Genomic DNA, 26067 nt, shown 5'->3' with positions numbered 1-26067 from the left:
GAAATACAAAAGTGAAAATACCCACCCACACTTTTTAAATGTCATTAGTACAATGGGGAAAACTTAACACTTCGTTATGACTGTCTCTGTTTTATGAACTTACATCATGCTCAGACTAAGAAAAACATCATTTAGTAACAAAAAAAAGAAAAAAGATAAATCAGGCAATAACTGAAACAAACTCACCCTACTTCTATTTTTTTAAAAGATTTGACTCAAAGATGTTGGTTTTTGCCACATGACAACCTTCTCACCGCAAACCATACTTGAAACAAAAACAATTATTTTAAAAAGAGCAATGGATAGGGAATATCTTGCGTCTCTAAATCAGTCGCAGTCATCACCAGTGTTCCCTAGTTTCCCTTCCTCCATGTCACTGCTGTCTTCTTTTCCCACCTGATATGACCTCAAAATCTCAACTGTGGTCAAGTTAACCTAATTTTTTCACATTGTGTCATCATCAGTGGAGCATGGAAAAAGAATAGTTAAGTAGAGAGTATAAATGTCTGTTTTCAAATGTCAGAGGTCAAAGTAAAAGCCAACAGAAAAACACTCAAGTAACGCACAAATACCGGAAAAAGCTAGCTTGTAGTTTTTTGTTTTTTTTAATCACTGCAAAGCAAAAACGCAGGAGAAAATTTAAATGAACAACTGATAGTGATGGGATCAAAATTATCATTATCGATGGAAATGCAGACACAGATTATGTAGCAGTCTTGCACACATTCCGCATTGAGCAACAACTACATGTAACCAACAACCCCCCACCCCCTCTTTTTTGTAGGTGTCGGACATGCCAATTTGTAGCTTTTTGCAACTCTCGTTTCCTTTAACGCTGCTGTGTCATCTTTCGACTCTGCTTTTGGTAAAACTTCCAAATGACACCCAGACCTCATTTATTCTACCCCATTTCTTTGGAGGGTTACATTGAAACATATGTCATGTATAATTGGGATCCAACACAATTTTCGTAAAAAGCGGCTTTTAATTCAGCTGGTGTAAACAATAATATGACACCAATTCTTGAATTCATTCAATAACAACATGATTGTTTTGTTCCGAATCCCAATTTGACGTGCTGAAAACGAGACAGGAACGTGTTATTTGACTTACAAGATGCTTTATGTCCCTAAAACAGCGAAACCTCTAAAAGCTCAAATGTGGAATTCAATTTTACTCATTTTGAAACGTGATACTGTTACTGGCTAAGAAACAATATACAGTGATTGTATCAAGTTTAAAAGACTAAAGCAGTCGTTACCAAAACTCCTACAAACCTAAAATATTTTGAGCTTTCATTGCATTGTATGTCACAACATCAGATTTGAGTCATTTCCAAAAAGAATGTTCACACAGTGCTGAGTCAAGCCGATAAGGATTTGTTGATTACGTTCACCAATTAGCAACAAAAGGTTGCTTTTGTGGCCCAAAAAAAAAAAAAAGAACAGTTCATACAGGCAGTTATATTCATACAGTAATGACTACAGTAACATAACGTGATAAATAGGACTGACAGTAGGATATGATCAATGGCATGATCATTGGACAGCTTGAAGAGAACCTGAAGGAGTTGTAATGTGGTCAGTTAGTAGCCAGAGGATGTGCAAACTGTGCGAAAGGTTTGGACACCCGGAGCAAAAACCTGAGAAAGAATGACTCTGTGAGTGTATGTGTGAAAAGTGTGTGTGTGTGTGTGTGTGTGTGTGTGTACGTGTGTGTGTGTGTGTGTGTGTGTGTGTGTGTGCTAGCAGCACGACCAGTTAAGAGAAGATACACCAGTGTTAAAAGTATGTTACTGTTCTGCGCAAAAAAAAAAAAAAAAAAAAAAAAAAATATATAGAAAAATACATCTCTGCAACTTCCTTTTTTCCTTGCTGGTAAAAAATCAAAATCAAAATTGAACAGAGCGGGACTTATCTACAAAATAACGGGGGAAGAAATTTAAGATAGTTGTGCATTATTTAGAAGAAAATAAAAACACACGCACACATATTTGCAGCCACTTTCAAGCTGAAGGAAATTCAACAAGCACCCGCAGAACCCGCCAGACATTTTCAACAGACAAAATACTCTCGCCGTACAACATTCCACTGACCCTCACTTTGTTACCTGATCCGCTTTTGTGACATTTCTATGGGCTGACAATGCAAATATCAGACATTTTCTACAATGACTGCTGCACTACAAACAGTACAGTATAGTCATCTAGCCATTTATACATTCCTTACATCGTCAATTTATCCTCACACAGGTTCGGTAATCCTCTATAGAGTTGGTATAAGAATACTTTATGCCCCGGCATCTTAAAAAAAAAAAAAAATCAAGTACACACCTTGATAAAACATGCATATAAGACTTAGCAATAAAATTAAAATTAAATACAGAATATTGGTAGCAAAATTCTATGCCAAATGTACTGATGAATCGTGCTGGTGGGACTAAAGCCACCTATTGCAAGCGTGTACGTTACTGTGTCAGTTGAATATTAAAAAAAAAAAAAGGTTATAAGACACCTTGATGGCTAACTATCATCATGTCAGAAACATCAAGGGAGTGGCAAGAACTTTTCATTTTCATCATTGCCGGAGCACCAGTATCAGCCCATGATGTTGATAAATGCCTTTAAGTGTGCTTGGCCCCAAAGTTGCAAAGACCATTAGAATCCTGCTACTGGTCTGCAGTTACGCGGGGCATCCTCTGGATGGCAGTATAACGTTTGTAAGTTTGTAATGTTGGCGGCAGTAAGTGGCAGTTAGTCATGACTCATTCGTTTGGCGTCTACGGGGACATCAGTGCACACTTGACGTGTTCGTAAATGCGACCGTGCTTGTGCTTCACAAGTCCATAAAGTAGAAGAATGATCCATTTTAGGCATCGGGGAACCCCCTCCCCTCCCCCTCCAATCGAGAAGACTCGGAAGGGAGCTCTACACTGGTCGCACAGTGGCTGCTGCATGGAGTCTACAGTCCTTTCACTGATTAGTCCCAGTCATAGAGGAGTCTTTGCATTGATAACGTAGTCAATCATCAACATTTTAGAACCTAAAAGCAGCAATTTCAATCCATCAGTTCACAGGAGGAGGATAGCTTTTGTGCATATCCGGGGCGGAAGATCCTCATTCCTAGCATTGCCTTCTTCCAAGTACTCTCCTAGAAGGGTTTATTTAAGCATACTGTACGCACCACCTGGTCGTCCGTGCTTTGTTCTGTTATACCACAATGAATCACAGTGGACTAAGTTTTAACGCTGAACAGAAAAGCTACAAATATAAAACACAAAATCACACAAGGATTCATCCCCTTTTCAATGATCGCCTTTGGTTGCTGCATGACTGTTGGGAATTTATACACACGGGGTCCGCAAGCTCTCAAAGTTCAACTTGCAAACAAGTAAGCGACAACCTAAAGCATGGGAGCTAATTTTGAGCGGTGGCAGAATTGTGAAGTGAAATGTCGGCCATTTCCAAAAGCTATTTAAGAGATGAATGTTTGTCTTGCATCATCTTGTGTTTTATACTTCAATTTCATCCATTTTACTGGGAGTCATAGTTCAAAGCACTTTGATTGAACAGTCAAGCATGCTCAAGACCAACGAGCGGCCGGGTGAATACTTTGTACGGGCACGGTGAGGGACAGCGAGGACGCTCAGGCAGTCCTCTCTTCAATAGCGGGCTTGTTGCCGGGGATAGGCTGTGCCGCATACACACTTCGACTGAGGCTGTCCACACTTTGGAAATAAGGGTGGGTAAGTGCAGCAAATGCAGATATCCTCCTGGAGGGATTGAAGGCGAGGAATTGCTGCATAGAGGACAGAAAAAAAATCAGACAGCAAAATTATCGTCAAACCTCCTGGACCGTTTAAAACAAACAAACAAAAAAAAAAACTGACCAACTAAAGTGTAATATGCATGCCGGGCCAATAGTTGGCGATAGCACAAACCCAAAGGCAGATGTTGAACACCAACTACCTCACAGAGAAAATCTTTGCACCGCACACGGAAAAACTCCAATTTTCTTAACTGGAAAAAAAAAAGTTTCTTATCCTGACTGTATTTCACGTCATTTCTTTTGTAATTGAACCACAAACAACATGGCGAGATTGTCAAGCAAGCCGTCCAGTGTATTTCTGCAACACAGACTCTCCACGCGCGAGTCTCCGAGCCCGGGTGGCTACTCCACCGACTTTATGAAACATTTCGGCTGATTGCTACTTGGTGGCTACAGGTTAACGGCAAACTGATTTCATACACGAGTAAACCGAGTTACGGGCGTCGTCACAGAACCAATTCAATTTGGACGTACCAACAAGAGGGCCCGCCCTTGCTCGTCTATATCAGGAACCAAGTCCTCTATTGGCTTAGCAGGCTGTGGGGTGAAGGCACTCTGTGGTAGGGCCACCTCCTGGGGCCAGTCCTCTGCTGAAGGTACCCCAACAACACTGTGGGGATGACAGCCCAGAGGAGCGTTCTCTTCCTTCACTCCCAAAACAATGCGAGCGGTCATCCAAATTAAAATCTCAAAGACGTACCAACAAGAGGGCCCGCCCTTGCTCGTCTATATCAGGAACCAAGTCCTCTATTGGCTTAGCAGGCTGTGGGGTGAAGGCACTCTGTGGTAGGGCCACCTCCTGGGGCCAGTCCTCTGCTGAAGGTACCCCAACAACACTGTGGGGATGACAGCCGAGAGGAGCGTTCTCTTCCTTCACTCCCAAAACGATGCGAGCGGTCATCCAAATTCAAATCTCCAAATACTCACTCAAAAATCTTTCCCAGCTGATCGACGTCAGAGTTCCCGCGAAACAGAGGTCTGCAAGCGAGAGGAAACCTTTGAGTGTCACTCGCTCCTGCGTAAAATCTCACAGCCAAATTTGACAAGCGATCCACACACATTAAAACATTCAATAGTCAGCACGAGTATGACGATATTTCCTAGTGATTGCTTTTGTGTTTATGTCATGTTTGATAAATAGTGATCGCGAACTGCTCCAGGTGATTTATGTTGCAATACTGTCAATTTGTGTTTGTTGGTTTCTTTAATTGCATGGTGATAATGGTGTTCATAAGACATGGATTAAGTCAAATTAAGTCCCCAACCAAAGCTGGCCCGGGTACCAAATTTACAGCCCAGAATTTTCAAGCTGTCATTTGTGCCGATTTCATGTCCCTCAGCATACATGTACTTGCTAGTTTGGAATACAAACGAACACAATACATGCACTGTATACATACTGCGTTGATAAACTGCGTTTTTTTAGCCCGAGGCAAAATGGCAAGTGTCACTCTCAAGGAAAGAAGTCTCACACTTGCATCTCCATCTCGAGCATTCAGCATTGTGGGGTTGTACTACTGTATTGGTAACGCGAGTGAAAAAAAAAAACCAAAAACGGGAGGAGAGCGGCAGCAAGACTGCTGGTGGTTCCTGTGGCTTTGGCCCGTCTTCGGAAGCCCGTGGGCGTCCATGTCTGCTTTGGCACGGGCGCAAATTCCAGGAGTCAGCATCAGACCAAGTTTGCCGTCGGTAGCACGGGACGGAAAAAGCCTAAGCATCCTGTGCGCGTTCGCTCGCTCTCGCTTTCGCTGTGAATGTTAAGTCGTAAAATAGGAGTGGGAGCGGCGTGTGAAAGAAACATGTGATTATCCGAACAGAGAACGACGCATGGGAACTCGACCTTCCCGCTGAAGGAAACACGGAGGTGTTGATGTCAAAGGCTTAATTTGAACAATGCCCTTTGTGCCCAACAAATGTGGTACTTCTGAAAATATGTAAACATGCTCTATTTTTAGTCATGCAACAGAAGATGGAACAATGCACATCTTCACTGTTTTCCTTTTTTTCGAAGCCTCGGGAGGGCTGAAAAGTGAAGCTGTTCCACTTTGCATCGTCTCGCAATTGCTGTTCGGCTTTGCCAAAGTATGAGCAATGCTTTGAGAAAGGTAAGCAATTAGACAGGGCAGACTGTGGCTTGGCACTCGGTACGCTAATCATCACACAAATCAAAGTGTTCATGAACTTAATACCGAATTTGTTGCAGCTATTCAATAAGCGGCCTCCTTAATTGACGAGACATTGTGCGTCTGGTCGCTGACGGCTCGCTGAAAACCCTTTGAAAGGCAACCGCATCTGCGCGGGTTTCCAAACCGCCTTTGAGATCACACCAAACCAGTTTTGAAGATTCACCTCCAGCAAAGCCATCATGCCAAAACAAGTAGGGCTGATAATTCCGAGAGGTCCGTTTTTAAACCTGCTGCGGATTGCCGGTTTGTTAGCGGTGACCACAGGCATGCGCGCGCAGTTGCGGACGCGGTGCTAGTCTTCACACTGGATTTGTCCTCCTTCGTGAGGTTTGCATCCGCATATACTGTTCAGTGTTTATGCCCCCCCCGCCCCACACCACCCCGCCCTCCACTATACACACACAGGGAATATGCTAGGTTGGGAGAGTCAGCTGAGTCATGCTTCCTTCAGCGCCAATACTTCTCTGTCCCACATTCCACTGCAGCAACCTCTGGAATGCCTGTGTGTATGTGCATGTGTGTGCGCATGGTTGCACGTGAGTGTCAAGTTGGGTGGCAAATCAAGAGGAAAAAGAAGGTTTTGTCTGATGTGGTGATGCTTTTTTTTTTTTTAACCCCCCCCCCCATCCTCTCCCCGCCCTGTTTTAAACAGTATAACATATGCACAAGGTGTTGGTGGAGGTTTATCAATAGAAAAAGCCTCCGGCGTAACAGACTGTGAGAAAGTCAACATGGATGCGAGGCTTCTGCCGGACTATTAACACAACACGGTCGACCTTTTTAAGATTAGAGGAATGTCAACAAGCAGGCGGTTTTCTCTTTCTCATTCACTTCCAACCATGACTCACATTGACACTATCCGAGCCATGCAAATGTAGACTTGTATGATATTTGCTCAAATTCCTTTCACAACAATGTAGTCATTAGAGGAGGCATTAAACATTGGTATGTTAGACCTTGAAAGGGGAAACTTGCCCCGGGGGGGGCTCATCGCTGATGTTTATGGGTCTTTACATTTTCTTCAGGCTACATTAAGCATTGCGCAAATTGAGCTTGTGTCTTATGCCGCATCTCAAAATGTCAGGAAAACCCCTTTTTTTTTTTTTAAACCGGGCAATAAAGCAAAGTTGACTGATTTACAATTTCATAATGGAGAAAGATTAGGCTTGAGGCGTCACGTTAAAAAAATGCACGGGCAAATACACAGAAAAAAGGCTTTGTTGAATTGACTCCATTTTATTCTGTCAAATGTTTGCACAAAATAAAATCTGGATTTTTGTGTGGTCTACTTTAAAAATGTGTCTGGACCCAGATGTTTTAATGTTGTGCAACCACTTGACAAAATAAAATAAATTAAATCCAACACACCTTTTTTTTTTGTTTTTTTTATTTTAATTTCCCCCCTCAAAAATTGTGAATACATTTGAATCATGTGCAACCCATACATGTTCAAACTAAGAAAATTTAAAGAAACTTTTTTTACGGTGTATTTTCGATGTATAAGGCTCACTCACAGATTTGCAAAAAGTCACAAAACAACATCCATGGTTGCATTTCCATGCCTCTTGGCAATACTCAGGTTGAGTAAGTTTCTTTTTTTTCCCTTTTCGTTTAACAGCCAACATAAAAAAAAAAAAATTGGCGTATCACCAATGAAAAGCTAATTTTGAGTGCAACCTTAACACGCAATCTGATGAACACAAATATTTCATGCGGCACCTATTCTGATGGTCACAAATAATCAGCGGGGGATCTTTCTGAATTTTCAAGTGGCTAAAATCTTGGATTTGGGGCGGGAAGACGGCAAACAATAGATTTCTCTCCCATTGTTCCGCCCCCACCGCGACAGCATCGCCCAGGTGCCCTTTAATCTCTAACAGGTGGCCTTTTAAAAAGCCAACTTAATCACCTTGAGAGAGACCGAGTGTGCACATGGGCGTGTGTGCGTGTCCATTACAGCGTTCTCTGCCCGGCTCTCAGTCCTTAGGCACAGTTGGACAAAATAGAGTGCGAGGAAATGACATGTCAGAACTTTTGTGTTGTTGTTGTTAAATAGTAGGCTACTCGACCTGTTGGACCACAGACAATTTGACAAAACAATTCCAAACATCTCAAAAAGTAGTTGCACTAAGGAGTATCCCGAATGTTATTTTATTATTGGACTACTGGACACTTCATATTGCTTGATGGCGCTCCACACCATTTGCATATTTGTTGCTGTCTCAGATCTTTTGTAATTTGTAATGAATTAGGATTTTTTTTTTTGATGAACGTGACAACAGCTGGAGTCAGAATTAAGATGAAACACAAAAAAAAAAAAAAAAAAAAAAAAAAAAAAGGGACAAGTCTTACGCAGAGGGAACGGCGCTGCTTGGTTTGTTCAATGCCACTTCATTCATATTTTGCTTTCATGTGCATATTTACTCGCAGTCAGTCACACTGTGCCAGTCCCACCGCATGTCGTGCATACACCGCGGGTCAGCGTGTGTGTGTGTGTGTGTGTGTGTGTGTGTGTGGTGGCCGTATGTGGACGGTTGGGGAAGGAAGCATAAATTGCCATTCTTATCTACATGAAAGCAGACCATTAAAGTCGGTTGGTCAACAGAAACATTTTTTTTTTTTAACCCTTCATATTTAAACCGGCGCTGTGACGAATATGGCGATCCCGAACGGATTTTAAAAATGGGAAGGAAGTAAAGCTTTTGACTGGGTTTGACGGAAAATGAGGTTTTTAGCTTGGGATGGCTTAAGGGTGCGAAGTCAGTTAGACCACAAACTGACAAACACCTTCTGTATATCAAGAAGTGGCGTCTCGACTCATGTGCTGCAACCACAGCAAGTTGCCAGTCATTACTGGAATAGTTTGATAAGCCAACTGTGATGACACTGCCCCTCGCAGCTCAAAATGCATCGGACAGATGGGTTTTTGTCTCACAGCAGCATGATTTGGGAAAACTTCAGCCTACAAACAAAAGGTGGAATTATTTTAATGTATTCCCCCATCGTAAGGGAACTCGTTGTTTTCAACATGCGGTTGAGACTCCAGGTACCAATTCATCTGACAGACTGTGAATGTGCAAAGCTAGGTGCTGCTGTTTTGGTTAGCAACGTGGCCCAGGAGTTAATTTGTCAGTGTCAATGACAGTATTGTCTACCTCGCAATTAAATGCGGCACGGGATCTATTCGAGGGACGACCACTATTTGAGGAAATACTGTACAGCTATTTATAACACGTCTTCCCTTTCAGGTTTTGCATCTGGTACCGTCTATTCATGAACCACTATCTCACATGCTACAGTGAACACATTTCGCCTCACCTCCTTCTGAACATCTCAGCAAAGATGCAGCCGACGCTCCACAGGTCCACTGGGGTCGCGTAACTAGACTGCAGCAGCACCTCCGGGGCTCGGTACCACAGTGTCACCACCTATAGCGTTCGGAGAGAGCGGTGGTGAGAATAAAAGGAAGGCAAAGTGCGAGATTTTTTTGATGTATTGTCACACCATCCAACATATCAGAAAGAAGTACTACTTTCCATTCAAAATGCAATAATCCATTACGGTCACTTTACTTTTGGCGTGATTTTCAAGTTCCTTCGTGCTTCTCTAATGAGTAAGCAGCGACATTGTTGTAAAAAAAAAAAAAAGTCTCCAGATACAACTCGGTGACCCTCGAGTTATAATGGAAGGGTTCCAGGTGCTTTCCTAAAGGCCTTGATTTATCATCAACCTCTCGCTCTTGTTCTACCTCCTCAGGCACCGCAGCACGCTGATCAAAATCAAAATGCGAGCACCGGAAAGCAACGCGAGTGCTGTGAGTCACCTACACGTATCATGGTTGCATGCAACATAGATAAAAAAAAAAAAAAAAAAAAAGAAAGTTATTGACTAATGAGCTTGAAAAATGATCCTGACAACAAATGCAAAGTTTTGGATGAGGTCTTTTCTACTGTACCCATAAATTTCGGGAGCCGGTTAGCAGACCTGATTTAATGGATACTTAGGCGAGGCCGATTAGGCTAGTCAAACATATCAGTCTCATTTCTACTTTAAAACTATTAATAGAGTTGCGGGTTGCTTTTTTTGCAGATGTGAGATACTCTCATCTCCTGTTTCCTGCTCAAGTGGAAATGAGGGAGGAAGCTGGGGCAAGTAGGCTGTGAATGCGAAAGCTACTGACCAAATAAATACCCTGATAACTCAAGATCGGAAGACTTCAGTATTCTACAATACCTTTTCATTAGCATTTTGGGGGATTTCCTTTACCACATTATGTGTAGAGAGAAGTTAGCGCGGTTCATCTAGCTCACACGAGTAACCCCAACTGTTGTTTTAATACGCAACCAAACCGTATAACTTCTTTTTACAATTTTATGGCAGTTAAGGATGTTAACAATTAAAGAGCCTCTGTAGTGAAATATTTGATGAAGGCCGCGGTTTCACTTTCAAATTATTTTTACGACTTTTTTTTTTCACTTGGGAATAGATTACTTCAACGCTAATTATTTACCATGATAAATTTACTTTGGGAATTTAAAGAGGAAGGGAGAGACAGAAAGCTGGTGATTGAAAAAAAAAAAACCCACACAAACATCGTTACTGATGATAATGTCCAAATTTCGTCTCATTATTGCTGCGGTTTGCACGCATAAAATGTATCTGTTCTTATCCTTCCTCCCGCTGCATCATTTCAAAGCAGTGCGAGCACATTGCTTGCACGTGCAGCCTTCTAAGAAGAACCACAGACCTGGAGTTTGCAGTATATCCGCTGCAGTGCAATTCAGTTATTCGAAAACCTAAAATGTTACCCACAAGCGCAGATATCGTCCGCATTTAAGTCACGCATTTGGCCCCACACGCATACCAAAAAAAAAAAAAACCCCAGAAAGAAAGATGGGGTGACTGACACTGACAAGTTCTGACAAGATACCATTTTTGTCGCAGCCAATCTATGGTCGGGTGATACCTTATTATGCTTCTGAACCGCATAATAAACTCGGCACACTTGTTTCTGTCGTCGGCGCTTCGTAGATAAGACCCCAAACGAAAAGTGTTTTTCTGAACTCCTCCACAGTACGCTCAGATCATATCCCACTTTCTTCAACTTAAGTATTTCATGATGCTGCACAGACTAGAGTGGAAGAGCAAATGTAATTTGACAGCTGAAGGCATCATGCGAACCCTTTCACACGCCGTTTGTCACTTTCAAAAAAACAAAACAAAAAATAACCCATAAAAAAAGTCACATCATTCTTCAATTATGACACACAGATTTTATTGGGATCTTTCATGACAAGAAGTTATCGGGGTTTTCTGCCTCTTTTCCGTGATTGTCTGAGTCACCTTATAATTTGGTCTTGCGCTCCATGTGTTCCTGTAGTTCATCGGTGAATGTTGCAAGAGTAAATATACAGGTGGTAGACGGAGGCGGGGGGGGTGCGCAGGAAGAAGGAAGTTCGAGTTTTGTTTCTATGGTCTGCTGTTCTATGTTGTCAGTATTTTTCTTGGCTGCTTTCTTCCCTTCTTCCACATGGTAACACAAACAACAGAGGGGGTCAGACACAGCTGAGCGGAGGAAAAAAAATAAAAAAAAAAAACCTAAAAAGTTAGTCAGTCTGTGTGTGGTGTACGAGGCTGACTCCAGATCGGAGGACAGCATTCTGAGAATTCCTTTCAGCTGAGAGCATCCTCCCCCTCACCGCCGCTAACGCTGTCCTCCACTCTCACTGCTGAGCTCTCAGCCCCAGAGGACCTCCAGACCACCTGGGTCAGACCTCCGTGGCCGTGCCACTTGCAGCGCCTGGACCCCTGCCACCGGCGTTCTGCGCGAGTACCACGGAGGAGGACAATAGGGTGCATGAATGCCAGTGTGTGGGTGTTTGTTAGCGAATGTGGGAGTGGTTGCACGTGACTGAGTGAGCACCTGCGTTCGCCTGGTTGAATACGCTCCGGTGCCAAAAGCGTTGGTGTGAATGTGTGTGGCTCCGAATGAATGCCAATTATCTCAAACATGTGCCTGATGTTTTAAAAGGCTAATTGCAGTATATTATCTATCATCCCTGTGGGCGATTTAACATTAAACATACTCAAGATAGTTGATAGCAAAGATCAGTTGAAAGCGTGCGGCACAGACAGAGCCATTGATTTATCTTGCAAGCATTGTAAATAGAGTGGGCACATATAACCCCACACACCAATAAATAAGGGACACCATTAAAAGCTTGAAACTGTTCATTCACTTATTGCAGAATAAGTGCAGTAAACGTTTGGTGTTGTAACATTTCCCAGCTTGTACACATTATCAGTCTTAGGTCAGAATGTGATTACATTCCTGAGAGCAATTCAGCACAAATTAAAGTCTCCCAAAGTGAATCTCAGAGGAAAGGGGATAAAAGGTTCAGGGTGTGTAGGCAGGCCACATATGGGAAGAGCAGAGGATATAGAAATAATTATAATACGAGGGAAAACAGTCTACAGGCTTCTCGGCCTGAGAGTCCCCGCAGGCCCCATTCGGTCCTTGTAACGACAATATTTCATGACTCGCTCGCTCCTTTCCCCTCTTGTTCTGCAATTTATAGTCGCAACAATCAGACTGCACCTGGCCAAGAAAGGACATAAAAGAGAGATTATCGGAGATATTGATCTATGGCTCGAAAAAAAAGTGCTAGAGCAGCAGACAAACTGTTACAGTAAAACAGACTGTTGCCAAAGTATGCACAGCATACAGGAATGCAGCATGGGGCCCTCAGCAAGTGAAACAAAGACAGCACAGTCAGTGGCTCCCTCTCCCCTGTGCTACCACATCCGCACATCATTAGCTGGAAAATTCCAGATATATGCCGTCATTTTTTCTCTCCCCCCACACCCCACACCCCCTCCCCTTCCTGCTACGGACACAGCTTCCATATCCCGTTGCACTTTTGTGTGTGCACATGCTCGACTCCCGCTGCTTAGAATCCCCACTTGGCGACCTGGAGCGACGCCAAAGACTGGTGACGATTAATATAGTTTGGGGCCAGGGTGGGTAGAGGGCGATGCTGGTGAGATGTAGGAAGCACGGTGCACGTGAGGGTGAATGTAAATATAAACAGTGAAAGCAAAGCCTTGACCTGCGTGCATGTAGCAAGCTAAGTGTGTTAGCTCAAGTTCTGGGACAGCTCCTTCGCTTTTGGCTGCAGTCAAAGCATAGAAGTGTTTCCTTTTTTTCCTCCCCCATGTGGAGCTGTTTGAGGAGATATCTAAACAATCCCCGAGTGCGCTACACGTGCTCTCCTGCGTTGACCCCCCCCCCCCCCCCCCCCCCCCCCCCCCCCCCCGAGCTGTTTGAGGAGATATCTAAACAATCCCCGAGTGCGCTACACGTGCTCTCCTGCGTTGACCCCCCCCCCCTCCCCTCCCTCCGCCTCCCTGGTCTTCATTGTTCCCCCTTTACAAATAGCAGAAATGCATTTCAGCAAAGCAGATCAATTCAGAGACTACTACTGCCCTGACAGGCAGATATAAGTGTTCTAAGTCTTGCTTGATGTGCTACCGGATTATAAAAGGGCTCATATGGTAGACATTGGGCTCTTGAAAACACATTTATAAGAACCATTCTTCTGTTTTGAGTGCAGGAAATATGGTTTTGATTTGTGTCGCCTGAGATATGCTTCTATTTTTGTAATTGCAGAGGGACGCCTTAATTGGTCAAAAATACCTTTAATGGAGGGAGGGGGGGAGACATCTGCTTTCAGAAGAAGCTATAGAGGTGTCTGCGGTCCATCTTCAAGAATATTTACTTGCAAAAGCATGCTTGCTACAAATCTTGCTCCCTCCTGTTAAATATAGCAACCCTATAGCAAAGCAGAAAAACTAAAATCGAACAAGTGATGAGGCTTGGTGGTATTCTCCTTGAGTCCAATTTGACAAGCGATGAAATCCACATGACATGGATGAATGGAAGCTAATTGTTATATCACGTCATATTTTGCCAAATGAGCGAAAAGAGAAAATAGGCATAACACCTAAAAAAAGACCGTGCTTCCAACGTCAAAATGATATCAAAAGTTGGGATTGAGGCTTGATGTTGGATCCGTACAAACGAGCAGAAACATACCTAATAAAAATGCTGTTATATGTACGCCACACCCGTAGGTGGCGATGTAACTTTGAGACCCCCGATCTTTTTTTCAGTCTTCAAAATGTGCATACAAGAAACCAAAACGTTTGAACATGTCCACAGTTTCACTGATCTGTGTAATCAGAATTCAAGAACCAAGAATCTCGGCTGGTGGTTAGGATTGGTTGGATTTACAGTTTTGAAATAAGAAAAGGTCAATTTTCTTTCATCAAGTAAAAACTGCACTGTGATCTATTCTCGATGAAACATTTCGCCCAATAAATTTGGGAAGCTGGTAATCGGCCCGACTCTTTCCTCTGTGGCACGTCAGATGAACCCATCAGCTTTGCCCATCTGCCTGTCACTCACGGCAGTTCAATGAAGCCGGAGCCAGACTGGGTCATTAAAATGTCATTAACAAAGCAACTGCCCCCCGGGGACTACCAGAGGCAGCCTAATCGAGGCCTTGGTACCAACCCAATGGGTTGTCTCTCTCTCTCTCTCTCTCTCTCTCTCTCTCTCTCTCTCTCTCTCTCTCTCTTTCTCAAGATATGCAAAACTTCATAAAATGGTGATGTGGATGGTCAGCCAAATGCAATCATACACATCTACTTTCAGATTTTTCTTGTCAGAATAGCTAAACACAGTAGCGACCAAAGCAGCACTGATGACTCTTAAGAGGTTTTAACCTAGATTTTCAACTACCAGTCACAGACAAAGATCATGAGAATCTTGACTGAGAAGGCATCTTTGTCATTTCAAATGGAGGATACAAAAGCCTTCAGTGCTATGCTAATAAAGTCATTTGACCAGTGTTAGAACACGTGTATGTCTAAGGTTGATGAGCGTGAAGATGCTAAGATGATTCTCTTGATAGAGAGCACAGTGGCAATTTCAATTGGTAAGACTGAAACACCGGGGAATTCGAAGCAACTTTATGCAAATAGCCGCCGCAGACATTGACATTTGAAAAGTGCAAAATGAATCACAAAGAGAAGTATTGGTCCCTTAAGCAACAGCAGTTCTCCACAGCCCATCTGTCTGCCAATAACGGTGGCATTAGATGACTAAATCAGTAACTGCTGCTCTGTGTTGGGCAAGGGGGAAGATCCTCTTAAATGGTGTGGCGCTTCGTGTACAATACATGCAATTCACTAGTCTTGTCGATAATAGCTTCTATTAGCCGTGAAGAAGCGCAGAATGGCTCAAAGAAGGCGGTGTGTGATTGTATGTGGGGTTTTTTTGGGGGGGTTAGACTCAGGAACATTTATCTGGGAGCGAAGACTCGTGCTGCACTCTACCACACAAAGCTTTAAACTCACACACATGTATTATTGTGGCCTTTGCTGTACAAGTATAATCAAAGAAGGAAATGAGTGTGAGTGAGTGTGTGAGTGTGTGTGCACAAACCAGCTCAAAAGTTAAACGCCTTGGTGTGCACAACTGATTTACGGTTCGCGATGTGTGTCACTCACACCTCAAGGTGAATTCCCTTTTTAGAATGCAACCTTCGAAATGATACTCTTGCCAGTAATACCAGTGTTAAGGCAATGGCGGGAAGAAAAGCTCCCACTGCACAGCACACATTGTGGAGGCATTATATTAATGTGAAAATCATTTGACACTTCAGATATGTTTCGGTGCGTCCCTATAGTGGACCATGAGAGCTGCCGAAAGGATCTCTGCACAGCCGTAGTCCAAATGTTAATGAAGAACAAATACTGCACATTAATATTAATTCTGTTTTTCTGATGCTTTTAAAATGTGTGTGCGAACTAACTGGGTCATTTGAAATACTGACAAGCCAGCAAGCATCAAGCTAGCTGGGTAGCTCGCCAGCTAGCTAGCTAGCTAGCTAAATACACAAATGAATAAATACATAATCAGTGGTAAAAATATTAGAAATCAATCCCTAAAATAAAAAGTTAATGTTGTGCATGGCTAGTAAGAAAATATCCCTTAATAATTCAGTACAAAAAAAATTATACTGAGTGACATTCGCTGCCTGTGTAAATCTTTAACGTTTCATCTCTCCCTAATTCAATGATTACCAAAGCGTTCTTCAGTCTCCATTTTATCTGGTCATCGGAGCCCACAAGCTCAGCAGCGGGACATCAAAGTACCGAAAGCGGGAAAGGGAGGGGTCCTTGCGTCTCCTCATCTGTTCCATCCCTGTCTACTATTGCCACTGAGGAATTCCTGAGAAGAGCCACAGGAGCCCTTGGCTCTTACTTTACACTGAGAAATTCGATCATGTGACTCACTGGAATGGAACTGCCCGCTCATGTCCCACGAGCGCCCGACACATCACATTTACATCATTTTTCATCTAACTCCCACGGGATGGGAGGGGATTTGACAGCAGCATGTCTGCACCTTTATTATATTAAAAAAAAAAAAAAAACATGAATGAAGGTATCTCTCAAGGTAAGCAACTGTAAGATCGGACTTTATTATCGGTGAGATATGGACTCACCACAGAGGTGAGCGCCATCTGGAAGCTGTAGATGCGGGCGAGACCGAAGTCGGCTAGTTTAATCTGTCCTCCGCTGGTGACCAAGATGTTCTGCGGTTTGAGGTCACGGTGAACTACACGGTGTGAGTGCAGGAAGTCCAGCCCCTGGAGCAGCTGATACATCATATCCTGGAAGAAAACAATTAGTCAATAACTTTTTTTTGGAGGGAGGGGGTTAAATAATTACATTTGAACAGAGAGATATTCTCACTGGCTAAACATGGAAACTAAGTAACCTCAATGTCATAAGCTTCACTAAAATGGCAGACAGAGTTTGGTAGAAAAGGAGTTAATGGAGGAGGCCCGTGTCTTTTCTTGTTGACTGCGGCAGATGTTTGATAACACACACACACACACACACACACACACACACACACACACACACACACACACACACACACACACACACAAATGATAGAAGGAGGCCCCGCTCTATACAAGCATGGAGCTCTGTTTCATAGCAGCTGCTCCGCTGGAGTTAATTGGCATTCCCTCTCATTTTATGACCACAGGCTGACCTCAAAAATGGCCATAGGCACTGCATCGATAACGCTTGAGCTCAAGCAAACGAGCGCGAGGAGAAGGCAACTATGTCGAACCAGCTTGGACTTGTTCCTCCCAAACTGAAATGCTTCCCAAAACAGGTCTTGCACCTGTAAACAAGTAACGAGCCATTGATAAAGAAAGTGGTGGTTTTGGCTCTGGAATGAAGCTCATACTGAAAGGGCACAGCGTCGGTTTTGGATCGTTTATGGTATTCCAATAAAAGACCAGCTTGCATATCCAAATTCAGAAGGGGAAGGGTTGGACGTATACTGCGTATGGAAGCCACTTAAAAAAGGAAGGAAGGAAAAAAAAATTCGGGCGGCTTGATGCGTCTTATCCCAGCCTTTACATACACACACGCTCCTGTAAATACACACATGCCCCTTAGCCCACCAGCCTCCCACCCTCCCCAAAAAGTCCCCAGCCAAGACCTCACAAGTGACATGGAGCTGAGCCCACAGCTCTATTCACTATCTGACCAGCTGGTGAGTGAGTCAAAGAGGCCTGCACACTCAAGCAGAAAACATTAGCAAGCGGCGCGGGGCTGGCTGCTGTGCAGCGCGGGAGATGGGACACCCCGCCGTGGACACGGTGGACACGAGGACCCGAGGGCGTGCGCGTTTGTATACATACAAATGGCGTGTCCCCTGGCCCCGTGTCCACCTAAACACACAACACAACAGTCCGATTTGTGTACACCTCAGCTTGTCGGGTGTCGAAGCTTGGTGTGTAATAACGCGTGTATGTGAAAATGTTCAGTGTGTTTGTATGTCTGTGTGTGGTAAGGGGCTAGTCGGGGGGTCCTGACCAAGGGCAGGCAGGATGCATAAACAGACCTTCCTTTCTACATCTCCATCCAGCCATGACCTAGTGAGGAGGGCAGCAGACAGACAGGGTCATAGAACAGAGGGAGGCAGTTGGTTATTTTAACGTGCGTGTGCGTGTGTGTGTGTGTGTGTGTGTGTGTGTGTGTGTGTGTGTGTGTGTGTGTGTGTGTGCGCGTGTGTGTTGACACAATAGCACCCCCCAGTCAGTTCCTCTCTGCTTTAAATAACCATTTCACCGTGCTTCCTTTCAGCAGGATTTGCTAGTAAATGCTAATTACCTCAGAAGTGTGACTCTTAGACAAACACACAAACAATGATGCCCCCCACTTGGCCTCAGCACCTTCTTCTCTGATGTATCAATTTCTACTACAACTGAGTCAACTGTACAGGTGATTGACAGCATGGCAGATACAATAGACCCAAATATAACAGTATTGCAAAGTTTAAAATTAAGTTGAAACTGCCATACGTTTTAAGCAAGTCAGTTCCCATAAATCAATGGGGCGTTCGAACTCAGACAAGTCCTTAGGCCACCTTGGACTGGAAGAGACAATATCACACAAAAAGGCAACCGGTTTGACCCCACAAAAACAGAGGGGCCAGGGAGGGAAAAAAAAGTAGTAAGCCCTCTGCAAGATGCAGCCACAACATGGCTTTCTGGGTATGCTTCCTTTTCTAATGCAAATGTACCAAAGGCGGCCATATTGTTTATTGTAGTGAGGCACAATATGGGACATCTGCCGGTTAGCGTTAGTGTAATTCCCTCCCCATGCTTCATTAACCTCCCCCTTTATAGGCTCAGAGAATAGAGCTGTGGTAGCCTGGATGATGGCAGCGGAGAAGGGTGGGTGACACCCAAGCGCTGGCCCGGCCGAGGCGCACTGAGCCTGGGGTAGCTCGGCTGCTTGATGTCCTTCCAGCTCATTTAATTCCAGGAGGGGGGCCCCTTTCATCAATGAGCATGTGGTGGGTCTCCAAGCCGAGTGGGTGGTGGGGGCAGTGGGGACAGAGGTGGACAGGCTGGCAAGGAGTGGGGTAACTGGTTTTATGCCGGTTTAGGGTCAATTGTATCTGAGCTTTGTTAACATGTAGGGGATTTAATGGGTAACATCAACAGGCAAAGGTGTACCAAATCTGACGGAAACCACAATCCGATTTGGTCCAATGAATTTGCGGTCTTGTGGAGGCGTTTCGGGGGTGAGCAAGTGTAGCAGCGTCCACACTCCTAGAAATAACAAGGTATGGAGCCAGTGTCATATTGTCAATCCATCATTGCCCTTTTGTCTTCTAAAGGCTCGGGTTGCATGGATGCTCAGGGAAAGCAAAGCGGGCGTGAAGATGAGCCACAAACCGACTCAACCGGTGGCTCACCCTCCACAGATCTGACGGTGGGATGAGCGGCATAGCTGTCCAGCAGGGCACATTGTGAACTAACCATTATTTCATTCATAAATCACAAATTTGGTTGATTAAAAAAATGTCATTGATCATAACCAATGGTGGACATTTTACAAAAATATTCCATGTCAAAAGAATTTGCACTGGGGAGAAAAGAACTTGAACATATTCATGCATCACAATTATTTGCAATTGTGAAACAGTTAAGAGAATACATTGAGAACAAATAAGAGATGAGCTACTGATTTTTTTTTCTTCAGAGAAATAATTTGTGAAAAAAATGTTACATATATGACTAGCATTGTCGTATACTTTTGAATGGCAGAAATTAATGCCGATAATCTTTGGTGAATTAAAAAAAAAACTGAATCTGGGTATACGGTGTGTGATAAAGTAATACAAGCAAGAAATTACAGCGCTAGACACTACATTGGGTAAAGACCTCAGGTCAGATCCACCTGTTTCGTCTATGCTTACACAGTTTATCATCAATATCGCTGTTTGACAGAACGTTCACACATAAACTGGGCCCTGGGGTGGAAAAAAACCGACAGATATTCGAGCTTCCACAAGGTCTCCATTTCAAAACTGACACTTAAACTCAGAGGCCCAAAAATGGAGCTATAACTCCCCAGGATTGTAAACGTTAAATCACGGGACCTAGGGGTGAAACACGATTAAGAGTTCTTTTAAAAAAAAGGTTTGTGGGAAAGATTAAAAAAAAAAAAAGTCACAGAGGAAGGGTTAATGGCGCGTCCAGTTCCGACCTTTGGGCAATTTGTAAGTGAACACTCAGTGGATTTTAGCACACTGGGGCAACCGATGAAGGCACTTCCGTATGCTCATAATGGCCCCACACAGTATAACTTACAATCCAATATAAAACTTTTCCGTAAAAGCAAAAATCTCCTTTTCCATTTTATAATAGAAGTCTACTTGCCATCAAGTCACCTTAGTGGTTTGATATATGTCACAACAATTGAACACAAACTACAGAAACTCGTTGCTGGTCGTCAACTCTTCAAGCTGTCGACTAGTAGCCACTCGTCGTTACCTTGATGGTTTCTGGCGGCACGCCGGGGTCAGGGGCTTTCTCTAGGTAGGTGGTCAGGTCTTGATCCACATGCTCAAAGACCAGGGTGAGTTTGGTTTCGCGGTTAGTCCGAGACACTGTACACACATCAAAGAGCCTGGAAGAGGAGGAAAAGTGAGCGATCAATATAGCTGGCTGATTGCGCCGAGCATCCAAAAACGAGTCACGTTCAAACTATTATGTTTGATATAACGCATAAGGTCAGTCAATCTCGCGTGACTTCATCTCACTGAACATCCGAAGGATTAATTCCACAGAAGGTGTTTTGCTTTGTTGTTGTTGTTGTTTTTTGGGGGCGGGGGGCACCATATAATGTACCAACGATGGCAAAGAGAAAAAAGTGGGAACCGAAAGTGGAACTTGCTGCAACATAGGAAAGAGTTTGGCAGCCACAGGATTGCTTTGCTAACACCTTCCTGTTCTATCTCCGCGTACGTGTCAGTCAAGCAAAGTGTGAGGAACAATACTTTATTTTAGTGTCACATAGTTGAGATAATTTTGGGTTTTTTTTTTGTTACTTAAAATTTTTGGTCTATCAGAATCATTTGGAAGTGCACCAGTGTCACGGAGCAACTTTGTGTCCCACTTTGGAGGTTTCACTAAATTACTCGTGTGAATATTTGCGACAATATATGTCGTTCACTTGACATCACTTGACCAAATCAGGCAAAAGAGGTGAGCTGTGACAGCCGCTACCTGAGCCTTTAGGCATTGTGATGTCATTTTCAGCCAACATCAAGTGTCAGTAAAAGGCAAAATGGCCGCCCCCTGAGATGGATAAAAACTGGTGTATTTTTCTGCTTAATTCATCTTCCACAAACATATTATTAATCCAAATACCATGTTTAGCCTAGTGGGGGTTGGGGGGGGGTGCATATAACACATTACAAATATATATTTTTTTCGTAGTGACTCCCCTGAAACCTAATTGCCTCGACAAGATAAAACAATTTTTGACCGCTCTAAAAACCTTGTTGCTGCCATGTGCATGTTTGTTGAAAGCTTTGGAATCTTATTGAGTTGAATGATCACGAGAAAGCGATGCAGGAAAATAACAACATATTGTCCTTTCTAACCAATTTACCCTTGTAAAAACAAAGCTTTCAGCCATTAAAGGCTAGCAAACCCTAATCATCAGCGGTTAAGGTTGTGCCAAACGAGGCAACAAGCGAAGGCCAAGAATCCAGATTATGTCCGTAACGTGCCAAATGAGGCTTTGGTGAAAAGCTAAAACAAAAAACGATGCAGTGTGCCATCTTCAAAGAGCCGGGGGGGACACAAGCGGCGTTCCTCAAACAGCGCTATGACAACTCCTGATGCTCTTTGGCATGTTCAAGAGAGCTGCGGCAAGGGCGTCATCTTCAATCACAGTAGCGATGTCTGGAGGCGAAGGGAAACGTAATGGAAACCCAGTGGCCATGAGCTGTGTTGACACCGATTAGTTATTGGCATCACATGACCTCATCAAGTATGTCCAGTAAAGTCTAAATCAATGTCAAATATTGGGTCAGTGCAAGCGAATGATTACACCAAAACATGACGGGGAGTATTTAATCTGTCTTTATCCATTTCGGAAATAAATACATTGCGAGATCCCTCACTGACAAATGGGGAAATTTTTGAAGTGTTAGGATCCTACTGCGTCACATTAATTACAACTTCCATGCACGCAAAGAAAAGACGGAATATCTCTTTTAGTCCTCCGACAAGGCTTCATGTGTCCATGCCGACGCTCTTGAAAGAGGAGGACTGGAAATGCTCGAGTCAGTGGTGTGAATGAGAGGTGCTTCGTTCAAGGTATTAGTACCGCGTGTGCAATGTCAAAGAATAGATGACGCCCTTCTCTTGAAGCGTTGAGGTGAAACGCCCCTCACAGCTCGATTGTCGGCCGACAATGTGGGCTCTCAGCAGACACTCAACATATGGAATGAATAATGGAGCTCATTACCAACATCCAGCGGTTGCCGGCAGTCTCACAGAAGGGCCACAATGCACCCTTCCTGGCTTGAGGTGCTCGGTTATAATGTTTGGGTAAACTGGGGGGTCCCTGCACCAATTCAAAAAGCTTTCAACCATTACAGGAGAGACTCTAATGCCCCCCCCCCGCGCTTCCACAGTGGCAGATCTACACGCCAAACTGAGTTGACGGAACGGTTTTAAAATTAGGCATGTTTTTGGTCAAGTTAAAAATAATTCATCGCAATTGTGCTCAGACAAAGGCATCATCCCTCATTATACAATGATTCACTGAGGAATTATTGTTAGAAGCAAGAATGCGAATGCCATGCTTCTGTCATATCCGTTGAGGACTTCCCCGATGCATAATAGTGGCATAGATAACTGACTGGTGATTGTTTGAAATAAAAATGAAACTAAATGGCCTCAGTCAGCAGTTGACAATGGAATTAATCAAAACCTACCGGCCCAGGAGTGAAGCACGGGCCAAATGGAAATGGAAATTGGAAACATGCAGTCAAGCCAAAAATAATTTATACGTACCCTCGTCAAACTTTTGAGTTTTGTTTGTGTTTTTTTTTTTTTGGTAGATTCGGTTTACTGGAAATGGAATGACACAATAATGTCACAAAGACTGTAAGATGTTGTGCATAGTTTAGTGCCGAATTAAAAACACAAATTCAAATTAAACAATGTATCTTCAAACGTACCAGTAATGAATAACCACTGGTGATTCGAGAAGCAATATTCCCTAGGATGCACTGCATCGATAGCAAATTCATGAATAGTGGTACGAAAATGCGATTATTTAATCAAGAGAACACATCTGAGTCATTGATTCAAGCAAAAGAAAAGTCACTTAATTAGCCCCACGCGCCCCCATGATCATGTTAACTGAATTACCACCACGACAAGTTTTCAATCAACTTAGCTGTTGACATGTAAATTACGTCTCGGGTTGAAGCAATTTACCCACTCGTGACTAATCTACTTTTTGACTCACACGTCTTACATTCAAACAACATGCGCTAGAGAAGAAGGCTGTAATCATTCCAGCTGTGACGTCACGGTGAAATGTCCTATAGTCCAGTGGTCACCAACTACTGGGCCACAGACTGGTAAGAGGCCGTAGGACATTTGGTACTTGGCCACATAGAGAAACACCTTACAACACAAGATAAAAAGACAATGGCATTTAAAACATCCTCCCCCCAGCAGGGCGTTACTGTAGTTGTAATATCACCAACAACCACTAGATGGCAGATATGGCTTAGCTGCACCGACACTCGGTCTTATACTACTCTATACCACAACGTGAGACGGCCATTTTTTTTTTCGATTTGGAATGATCAAAATTTTGAGTGAGATGATTTTTGTGAGAAAATAAATCAATAAAAAAAATAATATCATGTACTTTATGTTGGTTTCTTCAGCAGCTTTGTGTCGTCCTTGAATGGTATTTTTTATGCAAGAGAGCGCTTTGCACTGAAATAAAACCGTATGTAGTTATTTAGTTGTTTGAATCGGATTTTTAATACATGCATGCAAAAAAATATATATATTTTGCATGCATGCATGCATGCATTTTGTTGGTTAGAAAGTGTGTGGCCCAATGCCACCCCCCGAGTAGACCCGGTGAAAACTGCCCATCCCTGATCTACATGCATTACTCCATGCCGCTTAAAGGGTTATAAGACTGGGACACAATGTTATTTATGAGCCCATCTATGGTGTTTTTCCATTTTATCAGCTGAGTGAACTTTCATAAGGCAAAGCAATGTGATTGTTTGAGATACACAGCATGGAATTCTCCCTGCTTTACACATAGTTTGTCTGTAAACTTCAACTCGGAGATGCATTTCATAGCTTGAAGCCTCTTTTTGAACGACTGTTCGCTACGTGCCAAAATGCTGCTTGTTTTTAAGTGAGTTGATCTTAATGACTTATACAATGCTAGCAGCTCATATTATACGTTGTACTAAATAGTGATTGGGTGGTAGAGAGTGCCTGAATAATTCCAAATACAGCCATGGTGAGCAACACATACACGTGCACATATTAGAGCAGGTTCTTACTTAAAATGAGAGTTTGGCCACACACACACACACACACACACACACCTTTTCTCCCCAAAACTTACCTGACAACATTGGGATGCTCAAAGGCTTCCAGCTGCCTCAGTACCGCCACCTCCCGGATGGTTGAGAGAGGCATCCCCTCTTCCTCCGTCTGGACGCGAACTCGTTTTAGGGCAACAAATCGTCCCCCGTTCTTCAGATCTCTGGCTTTGTACACTTTTCCATAGGCGCCTTCTCCAATCTCGGCCACGGGCTCATACTGCGTACCAATCGTTTCTTTGTCCATTTTTGCTTATTTTTTTTCCCTCCTCGTCTTGTTGAAAATAGTGCGGGGATTCCCAGCGAGGCTGACGAGCCAGACTTTCTCACCGAGACATATTCACAGGAAAAAGTGGGCACGTGCAATGCCTAGATGACAGAGAGACACGGATGGAGGTACACACCATCTTTGTCAGAGTTGGTCAAAATGTGCCCCAGGTAGCAATTACAGGACTGTCATCATGTTTTTTCCCGACTATCACTACAGCAGCTTCGATGCCTCCCAACTTGCACTCCTCCTCCTCCTCCTCCTCCTGTTACGCTTAACATGTCCTCCTCCTCTTAAAACAAAGTTAAAACACAAGAAAAAAACATTACTTTAACGTCAGTGTTTTTATGCTAGCTCTATGTTAAACACGCAGTCTGTTGCGTTCAAAGACTCACCGCACATGCAAATGTTCCAAGACATGGACTGTCTCGCGTTAAAGGAAATCGAACAGCATTTAAAGAGAACAAGCAGAAATAAAGTACATGCTAACTCGTTTTGAGTGCCGAATCTAGCCTCTTGTCCTGTGTCCATTTTTAGCAACATTTGTTATGAGCTAAAAGTTTGTCACTGAGGCCACCCAAACGTTGCGAGCACGTGGCTGTCTCCTGGCTGCATTGTCTAAACTTCAACAGTTTCAAGTCCTTTTAAAACGCTAACAAAAATTGCCTTTCATACATCAAGCCTCGTATTATTACCCCAAGACTTGCGTTTTAGGTTTTAATAACACTTTCATTCTCAATAACGGCTACGACTATTTTTAACACATTTTAATTGATTAAAAATTAAAATAAATTCAATCGCGTGGTTGAAATGCTCCATTTTGCCTGCTAAATATAACTGGACACAAGTGCAACATGTACACACACTTTTAGTCTCACATTCAACACGACTTTTAGTGTTTACCTCGTTTTATGTTGTCAACAATATGTCGCAACGTCGGCATGTCCGATAAAGTGAGGAGGCACCCGGGTCTCCGACAAGGAAAAAAAAAAGGAAAAAAGGGTCGCTCAAACGCATCCCTGTCCGCTGTACTCCATGCGGGGGCCACACAGGTAGCTGTTGGACGGTGCATGCTCTAAACCCCCATCCCTCAAACTGCACCAGGCAGGGACACTCAAACGGGGGAGGAGGAGGGTGAGCGGGTGGAGGCGGAGGGTTGTTCGAAAGCTCCACACGCACGCACGCGCGCACGCGCGCACACACACACACACACACACACACACACACACACACACA

The 26067-nt window shown here is 43.5% G+C and overlaps 1 protein-coding gene across 3 annotated transcripts; it reads right to left on the bottom strand.

The window, feature by feature from the left end:
* Positions 1-965: 965 nt before the first annotated feature.
* On the bottom strand, positions 966-26051 carry cdk6 (cyclin dependent kinase 6). Of its 3 annotated transcripts, XM_019889709.1 has the most exons (9): positions 25735-26051; positions 25013-25123; positions 24587-24932; positions 20452-20587; positions 16588-16755; positions 9332-9441; positions 4755-4805; positions 4528-4663; positions 966-3797 (listed from the first exon to the last, which is right to left on the bottom strand). In XM_019889709.1, the coding sequence occupies exons 3-9, from the start codon at positions 24808-24810 to the stop codon at positions 3645-3647; spliced, it is 978 nt and encodes a 325-aa protein (XP_019745268.1). In that variant the 5' UTR covers positions 24811-24932; positions 25013-25123; positions 25735-26051; the 3' UTR covers positions 966-3644. The 3 variants fall into 3 exon arrangements, with proteins under 3 accessions (XP_019745268.1, XP_019745266.1, XP_019745267.1); XM_019889707.1 differs by having other exon boundaries at positions 24587-25121; XM_019889708.1 differs by lacking the exon at positions 25013-25123.
* Between the last annotated feature and the right edge of the window lie 16 nt (positions 26052-26067).

This window comes from Hippocampus comes, unplaced genomic scaffold, assembly GCF_001891065.2.
Source record: "Hippocampus comes isolate QL1 unplaced genomic scaffold, H_comes_QL1_v1.1 scaffold337, whole genome shotgun sequence".
NCBI lineage: Eukaryota > Metazoa > Chordata > Actinopteri > Syngnathiformes > Syngnathidae > Hippocampus > Hippocampus comes.
This window is presented reverse-complemented; position numbering and strand designations above follow the sequence as displayed.

Bases quoted from the DNA above. Each gene is read 5' to 3' on its own strand.
- cdk6 (XM_019889709.1), bottom strand. From the start codon at position 24,810: ATGGACAAAGAAACGATTGGTACGCAGTATGAGCCCGTGGCCGAGATT. The intron at 16,756-20,451 runs GTAACGACGAGT...GTTTTCTTCCAG, and splicing joins TGCCGCCAGAAACCATCAAG to GATATGATGTATCAGCTGCT. The intron at 4,806-9,331 runs GTGAGGCGAAAT...TCTCGCTTGCAG, and splicing joins GCTGAGATGTTCAGAAGGAG to ACCTCTGTTTCGCGGGAACT.